Source organism: Camelus ferus, chromosome 10 (assembly GCF_009834535.1).
Source record: "Camelus ferus isolate YT-003-E chromosome 10, BCGSAC_Cfer_1.0, whole genome shotgun sequence".
Classification (NCBI taxonomy): Eukaryota; Metazoa; Chordata; class Mammalia; order Artiodactyla; family Camelidae; genus Camelus; species Camelus ferus.
In genome coordinates, this window is record NC_045705.1 from 28069995 (window position 1) to 28086829 (window position 16835).

Genomic DNA, 16835 nt, shown 5'->3' on the forward strand with positions numbered 1-16835 from the left:
GTACATGTTTAGCATGCACGAGGTCCTAGGTTCAATCCCCAGTACCTCCATTTAAAAAGTAAATAAATAAGCCTAATTTAAAAAAAATCCACTTCTGATGACTGCCATTCCTACTACTCTAATTTGAGCCACCATGACCTCTTGTCCTGGACACTTGGGGGTGCCTACGCTCAGCCTTGCCTGTAGCTCCCACAGTTTGCTCCTAACAGTCAGAGTGATCTCTTTAAAGCACAGTCCAGATCATTTCTCTCCCTTCACTGAGACCTTTGCTTATGTGTAACCACGTCACATATATGTCACCATATCACAGAGGGCTTTCTTGATCACCTACAGGATCAGCTTCCATCACCTCCTTCCTTTACTCAGGTTTATTTTTCTTCCTTTTTATCATCACCTGCCAATGTCGTATACATTCTTTTACCATTTGTTTGTGGTCTGTGTACATCCACCCCCTAGTGCCCCCACCCCCATTAAAATGTAAGCTCTGTAAGATTAGGGACTTTATTTTTGTTCATAAATGTATTACAAGTGCCTAAAACAGTGTTCTAGTAGGTGCTCAGGAAATCCTTGTTAAATACATGCCTTCAGTGAGGTAACACTGTTTTCCCTCTTGTTCCTTGAATGTTAACATCTGAATTCCACATACTTGGAAGTAGGTCATTTGTAAGACTATCAGGCAGCCAGGATGGATCAAGGATTTTCTTTGTGCAGAGCCCAGCATTTTAACTCCTTCATTCTGGGCTCAGGTGCCCGGGTTTATATCTAATGTTACTATGGGGCCTTTGCTCAGTGCCATAGAATCAGAGATCTCAGCACCATCAGAATGACTTCTTTTTCCTAACATTTTCTAGGAAGTCCAAGGGTTTTTACCAGTGAGACAATCAAGGGCCCTTTTGTGGAAATGCTCATTTCATGGTCTACAAACTCCAAAACTAGGATCTATGTATATAATTGTTCAGGTTTCCTGGAGGATATCAGATCCTGAAATGGAGGGTGAACACATGGACTTAAGGAGAAAAGATTCCCTGAAACACCATCAGAGCCGCAGCCTCAGCCTTAGAAGCGTGTGGCAGCTTCCCTGGTGAACTTAGTGCTCATAAGACAGATTAGACACCATGTCGGGAATTCTATATTGTGCAAATAGACTGGAGCCTGGCATCCTCTGGATCCACGTTTCCCAAAGCATGGTTCTGAGTTGTTCGGGTCATTTTTCAATTCGAGAAGGCATGCTTGGTGCACAGATGACAACATGAAAGACACTCCACCAGCAGAAGCTAGAAGGTTCAGTGTTTGAGTCTTGAACACCTGCCTCGCAGCATCAGGCATCCATCTTTCCCCGACTCTGTGACATTAAGTTGTAGGAACCTTCCTGTTCTGAACCAAGGCCCCCTAAACTGTTTCCTAAAGACTAGATACCTAAGCAGGCTACTCAGTGGGTGAGGTAAAGGACTCTGAGTTTGTCTCCAGGGATTTTTTTTTTTTAGTAGACTGAGCAAAGGCAAAACATCCAGAGCTTTGCTTTATGGCCTAGTGAACCATTTTCAGTTTGGGATTCTAAGTGTGAAGACCAGGGCACTTGCCTGTATCTGAAGCTGTCAAGGTTCAGGTTGTCTCCAAGCTGGCAATATTTTTAATGGCAAATTGTTGAGCTTCAGCAACTTTTAAAATTTCTTCTGCCCCAAGTACTTCCTATAAGTTTGAGAATCCTCTGACCTGTTCACTGTAATGTTTCCCCACGTAGGTGGGAAAAATGGATTATCATTTATTGGGTTTTTGTTTAACTGTTGAAGGATGTAGCTAGGATGATATTTTGTCATATATTTCTTTTACATAACTTGAAACACTGCTTTTTAAATTCTGGGCAAGTTACTAAGACCTATAAGTTTGCCTTTGTTTAGATAGATAATCTTTCTTAAGCTTCAGAATATCTAAAATTTTTGGTTTAAATTCTCATATGACATTGTCAACTTCCCGGTGTAATTAACTTTCTGGACTGCAGCAGTAGAAAGGGACCCCTGTACAATATTCAGTGTTGTCCAAAATGAACTATTCTGTTGCTAACTTATTCAATACATCTTCTTTGCTCCCCCGGTCCATGCTAGGCACTGTTCTAAGCACTGGCAGTATCACGGTGAAAAAGACCATGTCACCACAGAGCTTATGCTGTAGAAACGGATACTGTCAGTGATTGGATGTAATTTTTTGAGCTGTTTAGCCTTACTCCTGCCACTGCTTCCCACGTTTCCGATGTCTGAACCGTACTGAACTACACGTGGTTCCCTGAGAACAGCGTGCTCTCCTATGTCTCCTTTTCTTTGGTCCTGCTGTCCCCATTACCGAAAATGTTCTGCCCTTATTTGTTTAGCTAGCAGACTCCCCACTTTATAAAGACTTAGCTGAAAAGTTACTTCATCTCTGAATCCTTTCCATCCTCTGTGAGGCCATATTAACTGCCTTGATTTTAAACCACTGTGGAAATAAATATCCTCTCCAGAATAGAACTGACAGGCGTCTCTTGTCCCCACCTCCAGAGCCAGGACCTTCTCTAGACTAGGGGGATGGTTTAGCTGAATGGTGAGTTAACGTGTGGCGCCATCAAGTGGTTCAGCCAGGCAGTGCGACTCAATTCTTCTACAGGGTCAAAACAGTCCGATTTATGCCAGAGCGAGCGAGCAGGAGGGAGAAAGGATTGTAATACAATTATGTAATCAGAAGGTATCATTACTAGACCACCTTTATGTTGAGATGCTCAAAACTGTACAGTACTCTTGGCAGGCCTATGGTCTATAGATGGGAAGGGTTTTGTTTTTTTTTTTTAATCTTTTTTTGTAACCAGGAACTCTGAGACACAGAGATGTGGCATGGTTTTCTTATATTCCTTCATTATTTGAGTCAGAGTATATGCATAAACTCTTTGCTTTGTTTGCTACTCAGGTCGATGAACAAACTTTTCTTTCCCTACCCATTGGTAGACCCTCCTTAAGCTCGGCCTTTCATGCTGTGTGTTAGGCTGAGCTCTCTCTTTGGTTTGTGCTCTCACATACTGGATCCTTGTATAAGCATGGTTTTAAAATTAAAGACCTTTTTGACAAAAAAAAATTGCTCTTTAAGTAAGGGATAAATGAATAGTAATTTCAATAAACAAATTCTTTAAAGTCTAAAAGTCACCTAATCAAAATTGGCCCTGGTATTGAAGTACTTTGGGGAAGTTAACTTACTTTGTGTAGGTTTGTGGCTGCAGGGACTAAGAGAAAGATGGAGAGGGACAGTGAGGAGGCCCTTGGGTTCATGGTTCTTAACAGGTAGGCTGAAGTTTGTATGGATTTAAAAAAAAAAAGTTTCAGCCCACCTGTTAAGGAGGGTGACTCACACTTGGAAGTGGGAAAAATACAAAACCAAACCAAAGAGATACAGGAACTCCCCAGCTCTCAGCAGGAAGGAAGTCTACAGTCTAGAACACATCTTAATTTTATTTCTGCTTCTAGTAATGAAGTTCTTGATTTTGACCACCATGTGTTGAAACAGATCCTCTTTAATAGATGTTTCATTGTAATTTACACCTCTGGCCTCTCACACGTGGCAGACAGTACATTCACTCCTTGGTGTGCAACTATGCCCAAGTTATTTCAAACTAGAGAAGGAACCTTGTGAGTCATGACTCAGGTGCTGTTGTAATAGGGATTCCTTACATTCTGTGTTGAAGTGTATCCAAAATGTAGCAAGTGTAAGAAAAAAAGAACAGAGTGAGGTTCCTCTAAAAGGTAGCGTCCAGATTTGTCCTCCCACACTAGTCAAGCTGTTTCTATAACGTTATCCTGTCTCCCCCAACAAAGAAAAAAGTTAAATAAAAAAAAAAAGGGAGGTGATCCTGTCATATCAATAGCAAAGTTTAGAAAACTCAGAAGCAGAATGGTAAGAAACTAGGGAGGAAATGTGGTAGCCCAAAGCTGCAAACGAGAAATGTTTATTTTAGAGGGACCAAAGCTGTTAGAATAAGCTTAATAACTGTAAATTATGGAGAAAATTAATATAATGTCTTTAGGGGGGTAAAATGTCAAAAATCTCCTGGGTGGTGGTTCTCTAACTATTATGCTGAGTCAGAGTGGAAAGCATCCTGTCCTGAATCCCTGCTCTCTAGATTTGTTTAACGCTTTCTTTTTAAAGGCTCAAAAAAAGGTACATTTCTGCTTATTTTTAATACTTTCTCTAGTCTCCAGCTCTGTTGTGTTGGTAGATTGGTTTTTTACGGTTTGTTTTAACGCTGTCATTTGTTCTATCAAGGTAGTTTTAGATAATTGCTTCTCTTTTCTTCTCTCTCTCTCTAAAGATACAAACTTTAGATTTCTTCAGAGTGTTTCTGCCACTAAGAACAGTAAAGCATCACTGTGAATTCTGAGTTTGTGACCTTCCTAATTAATGGCATGGTTTTGGGGGGTGGGGTATGTTGTCTTTCCAGAGTGTCCTCCCCTACTTTGTTGCTACAAAACTGGCTAACATCCGAAGGCCAACTTGGGATAAGCCCTCTCCAGAGGTGTTTGTGAAGTCTGCAATTAAAACCGTCGGCGTGCAGTCCCGAACCAACGGCTACCTGATCCATTCTCTTATGGTATGTAGATCTGTAAGTCCCAAATCAGCACTCTGAATCACATCGAATCACAAAATAGTATGTGATACATTAGCTTGTATACGTTATCTAGACTTAATAACAAGGCATCTGTGTTTTATTTTATTTTAAACAGTACACCCAAGAACTCTAAAATCTACCTATAAATGAAACAATAATACAGTAAAACTTAATAAGAGCGTATGTTTCAAATGACTTCAAATTATAGGCCTTAATTACATGTCTCCCCACTTCTTTCCCTATAGGCCTCAGTCATCTCAATCCTGCCTTCCTGGCTGTATTTTAAAATGGCCATGAATATAGGCACTTCCATGCGGGCTCGCTATCTGAAGAAAAACAAGAAGAACTGAGAATTGATAATTGAATGGAGGAACTTGGCCAGATGCTCCAGCCTAGGCATGTTCACAGCAAGGCACCCACCATCTCCAGATCTTCATTTGTCATGTTAATAGTTGCTGATAAAGCTAAAAGTTGTCATAATTGGGCGGACAGCAGAAGTTGCTTTTAGGAGTTCCTGACATATATTCTGGGAGCTACTAGGAGTTATTTTGAAGTTTAACATAAATACTCATATCAAATGGCTATAAAACTAACATTAAGAAGAACTGCTTAATAGGAAGGAACACAATGATGGCAAATCACAGAATGATAGAGTCAGACATAAGGCTCAAGAGTTTCATCTGGTCCCAAATGCCAGTCATGATGATTCTTGTATTTTCTCCAAAACATAGTTTAAAAAGTATGTTTTAAAATTGCCAGCTACTCTCTTTTTGCTTTTAACACTTTGAGGGAGTGGAGATATTAACTGATTCACTTATGGGAGGACATACTCAATTTGCATAGCTCTTGGTAAGGTTTTCTGAAAGTATGTCTCTGTTTATACATTTATATGGCACTTCTTCTTTCTCAAGGGTAGCTAATGATGTAAAAATAATGAAGAAATATGGAGTTATTTTTGACACAGGAAACCCACTAAAAAATGCTTTCCTCTAATACGTATGTCTTCTCAGTTTAAATGTATATAAATGATGAATGCTATATGGTATGACTTATAAAGGTAAACAGGCCAAAATGTACATTGAGATGGGCAGACCCCACGGTGCCACTAAAACCCTGACCCAAGAAAGTGGCCTGCTTGGACCCCAGCTGTGGTTTTTCTGCACTGCATCAAGATTACTCACATATGTGACAGCAGACTACTTGTAGAACAATGATGGCATTATACTTTTAAATTGGTGCCCTATAGATATCGACATAATTAGTTTTAAAAAATGATATAACCATGGTATTGATTGCGAATATATTTCTTTGGTGTTTGAAATTAAGGCCATTTTTACACTGGTTTAATATAAATTAAGACTTACTTTAATCCTGCTACATAACTTGTTTGGGGAAATTGCTCAGAAGTAACTCAGTGTTGTGTAACATGCAATATAGAAGGTAGGTCTTTGCCTAGGCTGTGGTTCCCAGGCTCTGAGTTTAGGTACCAGTAAATTTGCAAAAAAAAAAAAAAAAAAAAAAAGGAAAGAGAAAATTAATTAGTGTGCTGAAGTGTTTCTACTGTTTCTAGCTTTTAAACTTGCCCGCTAAGGACATAAAACAAAAACAGAAAAACTCAAATTTACCATCTGCTATTGGCATCATTATATAAAAGGCATTTAGCACCCTCAAAATAGGAAGAACATCATCTGAGAATGAAGAATAGTCATTTAAATTGAATAAATTTAGCTTTATGAAAAACACATTGCCTTTTTCTCTCATTTTCTTGTAGAAATGGTAAAACCACAATGAACTGGACAGTATCTCGTTTGCCTTCACATATTTGTTGGTTGATTGTTGTGGCTTTTGATGGAGAGTTGGTAGAGGGGGGAGGGATTGGTTTGCAAGTATACAACATACATCTTTTGTCCCATTTAAAAAACAGTTGTATTCTGGCTAGGAAATCCCTTAGCGATCTCTAAACTTCTGAGCTATGGCTTTGATTGCTTCAACTTAGCAAGTATCCTCTTGTATTTGACACTCCAGGTTGAAGATGATGACGTGGAAATCTATGTTTCTAGGCACATAAAAGAAGAGTTGTACTAAGAGAAACCAGTGTTCCTGAAACCTTCAAAATAGTGAAGCATAATTTCTAGACTTTTTGTTGACTTGATTTTGTAGTCTGATTTGTGCTAGGTAAGGTTTGAACACACACAAAAAAGAAGAGCAGAAGCTAGTAATGATTATTTATGTAGTATCTGCTCACTTCACAACACAGAAAGCCAGATTTTCATTTACTGTCCTTTCAGTGCAATAGCATGGGGTGGGGGGGTTGGGACAGGAGAGGAATTATCCTACACACAGAATGATGTGTGCCATTCTGATCTGTCCTTATGCCAGGCCCACATGCACTGGGAATAAATGAAGATGACAATATTGGTCTTCAGTTCCTCAAATGTGGTTCTGCCCTAAAGAGATGAATTCTGAGTTCTCATTTGATATTATTGCATCAAAATATAATAGAACTGAATTTTATATAGAGCGAACATCAAAGCCAATACCAATCAAATGGTACCGATTCCATGTGAAAGGGATTTATTGTGATAATAATACCTTACGAGAATGAAATGAGTTTAAGTAGTACTATAATTTCTGAAGTTTATTGACACCAAAAATTACCTGAGATTTTGGTGGTCCTGAATTCTACAACTTTATAGTTTACCAGTATCAAAGCAAATGAGCAAAGCTTTTCATTTAATATGTTGGAAACTAATTTAATCTTAAAAATTTGAAGGACTCACTACTTCGTGGCATTCTAATGTTTTTAGATTAGCATACTTATGTCAAACATGATGCAAAACATCTAAATATGGACAGAATTCAAATTCCCTTGTGGAAACATAATTCTTCTATTAAGGTTTATATGGAAACACCTATAAATGGAACACTGTGTTTAGCATGAGCACAAGCATTAGATAAAAAGTTTTAACATGATAAACATCATATTACAACTTTGTCCACTCCCCTTTACGTGTGCCACTGAAAAGCAAGCAAAGTGGGAACAAACAATAATCCTAAAAGGATATAAGGCCAGCTTGTCTTCCTTGTTCCAAAGTTTCTAGACAAACTGTTGTGTGCATTTATTGAAGGCCATCCATGTCCATTTACTCTTCTGGGTGCTGCTGAAACTACAATGAACAAGGCAGACAAAAATTCTTGCATCAATTGACCTTAAACTTGCACAGGGGCTGGGACCAGGGGTGGGAAGCAAAGAAGGGAGGCGGGTAATAAACAAACAGAATGATAACATAGTGTGAGTGCTCTATGCTGTGCAGAAAATGAAGCAAGGTAAGTAGGATGGGGAATCTGTATGTCAGGGTTATGGTGGGAGGCTTGGGATGTTAAATAAGGTACTCATGGCAGGCCTAGAGAGAGGCGGCAATGGAACAGTCTTGAGCAAGCCTTTCTGCCAAGGGAAGAGTATTTCAGGCAGAGCAAATGGAGGGGCGAAAGAGCCCAAGGAGAGCATACCTGGTATGTTCCAAGAATAGCTCAGTGTACATACATATGGAAGTACATCCTAGGAGAACCATTTCTGGCAAATTCCAGAGACCTTGCTTTAAATGAGTTATAGACTTGCTAGTATTAAATCACCTTTACATTCTTGGTCTCATCTCATTATCTTCATTCACTGCTGAATTCAGTTTGCTGGTATTTTATTCGGAATTTCTGCGTTTATATTTAAGAAATGGGCTTGCAATCTTTCTTTCTCATACTTGTCTGGTTTTCATATCAAGGTTATACCTTCAGAAGAGAGAAGCAAGATGGCGGAATAGGACGCTCATAGCTCACCCTCTCCCACAAATACACCAAAACTCACATCTACGGACCTACTCAGCCAACCAGAGCACCTGCCGAACTCTGACAGAACATTGCCCTCTTCGAAAGACAAAGACGCCAAAAATCTGGTAGGAGAAAAGGAAAAAAGAAAGAAGAAAAAGCAAAACAGTGTGGGACCGATCCCGCAGGGAGGGAGCAGCAAAAGAGGACTGACACTTGTTCACTAGGTCTCCCTGCATCCAACAGAGAGGCCAGCGGGATGGAGGGGGAGCCTCCGAGGCTCGGATCTGCCCCGAGCACCCCTTGACTGACAGAACTGAGTTAAACGGGCACAAAGGGTCCCCGTGTCACCCAGCCTGAGACGCGAGCCGGCAGCTGGGGCCAGGACGGGCCACCCAAGCCGGGCGGAGGACGGGGGCGGCTGCACTGAGGTAGCCCCAGGGGACTGCAGGGTGCTGCGCGCCGTGGCTGGGAGGGGATACGGAGCAGAACAACCTCAGGTCCCCCATAAGCTGCAAAAAAAGCAAAGCAACACGGCTGCTGTGCCCTGGGGGGAGGGGTGCCATAGCCTTTGTTTCCTCAGACCTGCGCTGCCATTACTGGTGCTTCTCACGAGAAGAGATGTGGGGCACAGCCACAGCCGCCGTCTCCTCCTGTGCACAGCGCCCAGGCAGGGGCGGGGTCAGGGCCAAGCCCTGAATCTGCACCCGGGGGCTCCGCAACCTCCTGGGCAGGACTGAGATTTGTTTACAGCCTGAGGTAGATAGGATCTTTCTACCCTGGCATCTCAGAGAACTTGCGCCGCCAAGACAAACAAGGAGCTGAGATTTGGCACAGGGCAGAGGTGGGGCCATTCCACGGTCTTCCGAAAGCCCGCCTTTGGGGCGCCGACCCGAGGCAGAGCGGGCAGCTGCACAGAGCATCGGAGAGACCGGCACCAGGAGAGGGCGGGCGGCCACCCCCTTTCCTGGCAGGAACTCAGCACCTGATCATGGTGCTGGGGGGGGATGCGATCCACCCACCTGCCTCCCTCCAAGTGCAGCACCTGACTGTGGCATCAGGAGAGGGAGTGACCCACCCGCCCACAGGGTAAGAGCTCAGCTCCTGACCCAGTGTTAGGATGGGGCGCGATCTGCTAGCTGACAGCCACTGGGAGCAGCACAGACGAGGGCGCCAACAGAGGGCCTCTGGAAACAGCAAGCTGAGTTCACGAAACAGGGCGAAGACACAAAGACCTCTCCATAAAATCATTAAGAGCACACCGTCTCCAGGAGAACTAGATAACTGATACTCCTTAAGCCACAGTGCCAGAGAGATATGAGCAATATGAAGAAGCAGAGGAACCACTCCCAATTAAAAGATCAAGAGAAATCCCCTGAAAGCACGATCAAGGAAATAGACATTGATGTCCTACTAGATCAAGATATCAAAGAAGGAGTGATCAAAGTACTGAAAGAACTAAAAGAAATAGTGTTTAGAGATACAAAATATGTCAAAAATGAAATAGAAGCTATAAAGAAGAACCAAGTAGAATTAGTAAACTCATTTGCTGAGATGAGAGCTGACCTAAAGGCTGTACAAAGCAGGCTAGATAATGCAGAGGAACGAATAAGTGACCTAGAAGACAGGACAACAGAAAGCACCCAATCAGAACAGCTGAGAGAAAAACAAATAAAATACAACAAACAATATAAGGGACCTATGGGATAATATAAAACATGCCAGTCTACACATAATAGGGGTTCCAGAAGGGGAAGAAAGAACAAAGGGGATTGAAAACGTATTTGAAGAAATCATGACTGAAAACTTCCCAAACTTAAAGAAGGAATCAGATATCCAAGTACAGGAGGCTCAGAGGGTCCCAAACAGGAAGAACCCAAACAGACCTACACCAAGACATATCATAATCAAGATGGTCAGAGTCAAGGATAAAGAAATGATCCTAAAGATAGCAAGAGAAAAGCAAAGAGTGAGTTACAAGGGAACCCCCATAGGCTCTCAGCTGATTTCTCTACACAAACACTACAGGCCAGAAGGGAGTGGCAAGATATATTCAAAGTCCTGAATGAAAAAAATATGCAGCCTAGGATACTCTATCCAGCAAGGCTGTCCTTTAGAATAGAAGGAGAGATAAAGAACTTCACAGACAAGCAAAAACTAAAAGAGTTTAGCAACACTAAGCCCATGCTAAAACAAATATTGACAGGTCTACTCAAAAAAGAAGCAGGATGCTACAAAAATGAGAAACTCATAACTGGAAAGGAGATAACTACTATGAATTTCAAATAGAATAAACACAAAATTGTAAAAGAAGACATCTAAATCATTAATAAGAGTGGGAGAGGGAAGCAAGGAAAGCCACTGTGGAAAACAGTATGGAGATTCCTCAAAAGACTAGGAATAGACTTACCATAGGACCCAGGAATCCCACTCCTGGGCATATATCCAGAAGGAACCCTACTTCAAAATGACACCTGCATCCCAATGTTCATAGCAGCACTATTTACAATAGCCAAGACATGGAAGCAGCCTAGATGTCCAACAACAGATGACTGAAAAAAAGAAGATGTGGTATACTTATACAATGGAATACTATTCAGCCACAAAAACTGACAACATGATGCCATTTGCAGCAACATGGATGTTACTGGAGAATGTCATTCTAAGTGAAGTAAGCCAGAAAGACAGAAAAATACCATATGAGATCGCTTATATGAGGAATCTAAAAAACAAACAAACACAACATAAATACAGAACAGAAACAGACTCATAGACATAGAATACAAACTTGTGGTTGCCAAGGGGGTGGGGGAGTGGGAAGGGACAGACTGGGATTTTAAAATGCAGAATAGATAAACAAGATTATACTGAATAGCACAGGGAAATATATACAAGGTCTTGTGGTAGCTCATAGCAAAAAAAATGGACAATACATACATGTTTATGTATGACTGAAAAATTGTGCTCTACGCTAGAATTTGACACAACATTGTAAAATAACGATTACTCAATAAAAAAATGTAAAAAAAAAAAAAAAAAAAAAGGTTATACCGTCATTAAATGAGCTGGAAAGTGCTGCCTATTTTACTGTGCCCAAGAAGAATCTGCAAAAGTTTGGGACAGACTTTTCCTTGAAAGTTCGTGAAACAGTCTAACCTTAGTATTTATTTGTGACAAGATTTTTAACTACTGATTATGTTGCTTTAAAGGTAATAAGACTATTCAGGGTTTCTATTTTTCCTTAAGTCAATTTTGAAAAATGTTTCCTAAGCTTTTACGCATTTCCCCCCAATTATAAATTATGCCAATTTATTAGCATAAAGTAGCTTGAGGAACTTTTGTTTATTAAACCTCTCCTGGATATGTACTTATATTTCCTTTTCCAGTACTTGTGTCTTTTTGCTTTCTGTTCTTTGACCATTTGCCAGAAATTTGTCTATTTTATTCATTTTTAAAGAACCAACTTTTGGCTTTGTTGATCCACTCTGCCCTTTTCTTTTTATGTTCTCCTTTCTGGAGGTTTATTCTGTTATTTTTCTTATTTCATAAATTTGACATTTAATTCATGTTCAATATTTTTTCTATTCTTACATAAACATCTAAGGCTGCAAGTTGAATTGTCTTTTACTGCATCCCACAATTTGTGTGTGTGTGCGTATATACACAAATGTATATATACACAAATGTATTCTTCAGTGCTAATATTAAAATTCACATTTTGGTTTCTATAACCTATGAATTGGTTAGAAATGTTTTTAAAAGCACAAATTTAAGTTTCTGTAAATGTATTTCATTTCAAAATAACATGTCACCATTAATTAGACAATTTTACGTTATGTGCATTCTGACTTGATGGACTAAACATCATCACTTAGGTGGTATTCCTAGCAAAAATGTATAAACTGAATGTAATCAGGAAGAAATATTTTTTAAAAAACTAAATTGAGGGGCATTCTGCAAAATAACTAGCATATATTTGTCAAAAGTTTCAGATTAAAGAAGACTGAAGAAACATGAAGAGTAAATGCAAAATGCATGGTCTTGGATCCTGGTTGAGGAAAAAAAAATTTTTTTTGCTATGAAGGCCAATTTTTAGACAGTTCGTGAGATTTGAGTAAAGTCTAGATTAGATAATAGCATTTTATCAGTGCTAATTTCCTGAGTTTGATCATTGTACGGTGGTTATTTAAGAAAAAGTCCTTGTTTTTAAGGCGATATACACTGGGGTATTTAGATATAATGGGACACTATATATGCAAATTAATCTCAAAAGGTTTAGAAAAACTTATGTATATAGAAAATGATAAAGCAAATGTGTTAAAATGTTAACATTTGGAAAATCTAGGTGAAAGGTATATGGAAATTCTCTGTACTGTTTTACAAATTTCCTATAAATCTGAAGTTATTTCAAAATAAAGAGTTAAACCTTTTGTTGTTCATTTCTGGAGGATACAGGGCCCAGCCAGCACGTTGATTTAGACTAGTATCCGATTTTGGACAGCTGGCCTCCCAAACTGTGAGAGAAAAGTCTTATTTTAAGCCATTGAATTTATGCTAATGTTACAACAGCCATAGAAAACTAATACAAATATGAACTTTTTACTATGACCTATTCTTAGAAATGTTTTGAGACTAATTTTATGTTTAGGTATGGTCAATTGTTTAAATGGGCTTTATGTGCTTAAGGTTTATTTTCTAATTGTTATTTTTCAATGTATGTCCATTAAGTCGTTTGTTAATTGTGTCCAAATCTTCCATCTCTTTACTTTTTTCTACCTGACCTATCAATAATCGAGAGAAGTGTTTAGAATTCTCTAACTGTAATGATGGATTTGTCAAATTTCCCTATTTTATTAATTTTTGCTTTATACATTTTGAGGCTATCTTTTTAGGTGAATAGTTTAGAATTATGTCTTCCTGGTGAGCTGAACTTTCTTCTGTCACGTCCTGACGTCCTTATTGCTAATAGTTTTTGCCTTAAAGTCTGTTTTCTGTGGTATCAAATTAGCTAACTCTTTTATTTTGGTTAGTATTTAGTAGTATTTTTTTCAGTACTTTTCCTTCCTACATATATATGTCTTGTAAGTCAAATAAATCTGGATTGGTGCGGTTGTTTTTTAATTTATAGTTTCTGCTTTTCATAGGGAAGTTTATTCCATTTACATTTATTATGACTCCTAAAACATGGAGACTTCTTTCTATCATGCAGTTTTGTGCTATTTGTTTCTCTCTTTTATGCTTTTTCCCCCCTCCTCTTTTTTTTTAATTGAAGTATAGTCAGTTTACAATGTTGTGTCAATTTCTGGTGTACAGCATGTTTCAGTCATACACAAAGACACATATATTCACTCCTTTTATTATGGGTTACTACAAGATATTGATATAGTTCCCTGTGCTATACAGTATAAACTTATTATCTATTTTATATACAGTAGTTAGTGTCTGCAAATCTCAAACTCCCAATTTATCTCTGCCCATCCCCTTCCCTCCCTGGTAGCCATAAGTTTGTTTTCTATGTCTGAGTCTTGTTTCTGTTTTATAAATAAGTTCATTTGTCTTTTTTTAAAATTCCACATATGAGTGATATCATATGGTATTTTTCTTGCTCTTTCTGGCTTACTTCACATAGAATGACGATCTCCAGGTCCATCCATGTTGCAGCAAATGGCAGTGTTTTATTCTTTTTTATGGCTTAGTAGTATTCCATTGTTTGTGTATACATATATGTATTTGTATGTGTGTGTATATATATACACATATACATACACATACATACATACATACATACATACATACATACATACATAGACATAGCACAACCTCTTTAACCAGTCATCTGTCACTGGACATTTAGGTTGTTCCCATGTCTTGGCTACTATAAATAGTGCTGCTATGAACATTGGGGTACACCTATCTTTTCAAATTAGAGTTCCCTCCAGATCTATGCCCAGGAATGGGATTGCTCGGTCATACTGTAAGTCTATTTTTAGTTTTTTGAGGAATCTCCATAACTGTTTTCCATAATGGCTGCACCAAGGAGGGGGAGGGTAGCTCAGTAGTAGAGCACATGCTTAGCATGCATGAGGTTATGGGCTCAATCCCCAGTACCTCCATTAAAATAAGTAAATAAATAAAAACCTAATTACCTCCCCCTCAAAATTATAAAATAATGAAAAAAAATTTTTTAATTAAGTGCATAATGGTTGCACCAAACTACATTCCCACCAACAGTGTAGGAGGGTTCCCTTTTCTCCACACCCTGTCCAGCATTTATCATTTGTGGACTTTTTAATGATGGCCATTCTGACTGTCGTGAGGTGATGATACCTGATTGTAGTTTTGATTTGTTTCTCTAATAATTAGCGATATTGAGCATTTCTTCATGTGCCTATTGGCCATTTGTATGTCTTCACTGGAGAATTGTTTGTTTAGGTCTTCTGCCCATTTTTGGATTGGCTTATTTCTTTTTTTGTTGTTAAGTTGTATGAGCTGTTTGTATATTCTGGAGATTAAGCCCTTGTCAGTTGCATCGTTTGTAAATATTTTTTCCCATTCCTTAGGTTGTCTTTTTGTGTTGTTTGCGTTTCCTTTGCTGTGCAAAAGAACATTATTATTCTGATCAACCCTTTCCTAACTTACATGTTTTTGTAAACCAGTATTTTAACTTCTGTGTTTTTAACTCCATAAATCAGATGTTTTCATTATTTTATACAAACATGTTGTCATAAAATAAATTACCACATTTATCATTTTGCACATCTCTCATGCATCTCAGACTTCCCTTATGGTGCATGTCATAGTTTAATTGGCACTATCTTTTCCCCTTTGTTGGTGCTATATTTAAAGTAATGGTGTGATTTAGAATTGATGGCATTTTAATGAAATACCTGATCTTCTGGATTCTGTTGTTAGTGTTCAGAAAGAAGTCAGTGTCAGTATGGCATTCTTTCATAAGTGATATATCTCTGGGCAATTTTAAGACACCCTTTGATTTAGTGTTCTTCAGTATTATGACAATATATCTAAGTGTGGAATTTTAAAATTTATCCTTCTTGGTTTGTATTATTCTTCCTGTATCTAAGAAATCATGTCTTTTGTCATTTCTGAAAAATCCTCAGTCTCCATCTGAGTCTCTTGTTATGTGTCATAGCTTTATTCTGTCTCTTAACCTCTCTCCCATTTTCCATCCTTGTCTCCCTGAGCTACATGCTGCATAGTTTCTTCACATCTACATTCCAGGTCTCTTAATTCTTTCTTCATACATTTTATCTGCTGTGAAAACTATTCACTGCTATTTTAATTTCAGTTATAATTTTCACTTTTCAAAGTTCTTTTTAGCTCTTGTCTAAATCTGCCTGGTCATTCATAGTTTCTTAGTGCTTATTCATTTTTAAAATTCAGTTTTAAAACTTAACAATAAAGTATTTCATGCATTGGTATTTTACATTCCATATCTGGTGATTTTTCTATCTGAAATTCTTAGGAGTCTAAATCTATTGTTTATATTTCTGCTCTTACTTGGTGGTTTATTGTCTTCTGTGTTTGATATTTTTATTTTGAAGTCCTATTTGGTTGATTTTTAATTTGGAGAAGGATGCTGGGGGCTAAATTGAGATGTTCTGCAGAGAGAACCGTTTTGTTTCTGCCGGCAGCCTGGGCTCTCTACCAACATGACACCAGTCTCACCCACTTTGAAGTATCTGACGATGCAGGAATCTCAGACCTAATTCTCTCACCTTGTAGTGATTCGCCATTCCTAAGGCTGATTTGGACATTTCCATGACTGATTTCTTATTTTCTTACTGCTCCTTGTTTCTAGCTCTGATTTCCATTTCTTATACTTTTTTCCCTTTTGGTTTGTTTTGTTTTCTGCCTTTGGAGATACCACATTTATTTCCTGTGAGCCCAGCCTTGCATTAAAATGTAGAGTGGTTACAAATTCATTTTACAAGAGTTTGCATGATTGTGTGTGTGTGTGTGTGTGTGTGTGCGCGCGTGTGTGCATTTCTTCCAAGTGGGGATTCAGTATGATATAAGCTAATAGATATACGACAGAACACAGGAAAAATTCATTTTCTGCAGATAACCAAGGAGCCCTACAGACAACTTCTACCTAACATTCATAGGGACTTTGTGGCCACTCTGTATGTTTGTTCTAACTTAGCCAAAATCCAGTTGTATTAGTTAGCCAAACTGCCAGGAGACTTCAATGAGTTTTCCATTTTTCTTCCCCTCTCTGTGCTTCAGTTTGGACATTTTCTATTGACTGTCACCTTTTAAAATTAATAGACAATCTTTTAGGGCAGTTTTATGTTTACAGAAAAAATTTGGAGAAAGTACAGAGAATTCCCATATTCCATGCCTTTGTCTCACCTGCCTGGTCTTCTCTATT

General features: G+C 38.6%; 1 protein-coding gene and 1 long non-coding RNA gene across 2 annotated transcripts in view; one reads left to right on the forward strand and one right to left on the reverse strand.

Annotated features, from left to right (window-relative positions):
- Window positions 1-6364, forward strand: part of HSD17B12 (hydroxysteroid 17-beta dehydrogenase 12) — a 135497-nt gene extending 129133 nt beyond the window's left edge. Inside the window, exons 10-11 of the mRNA XM_006184248.3 lie at window positions 4457-4606; window positions 4870-6364. Of these exons, the coding sequence (XP_006184310.1) occupies window positions 4457-4606; window positions 4870-4974 (255 nt within the window). The 3' untranslated portion in view covers window positions 4975-6364. The remainder of the gene's footprint in view (window positions 1-4456; window positions 4607-4869) is intronic.
- Window positions 1-16835, reverse strand: part of LOC116666358 — a 36007-nt gene that overhangs the window by 11201 nt on the left and 7971 nt on the right. The gene's annotated exons all lie outside the window — the stretch shown is intronic.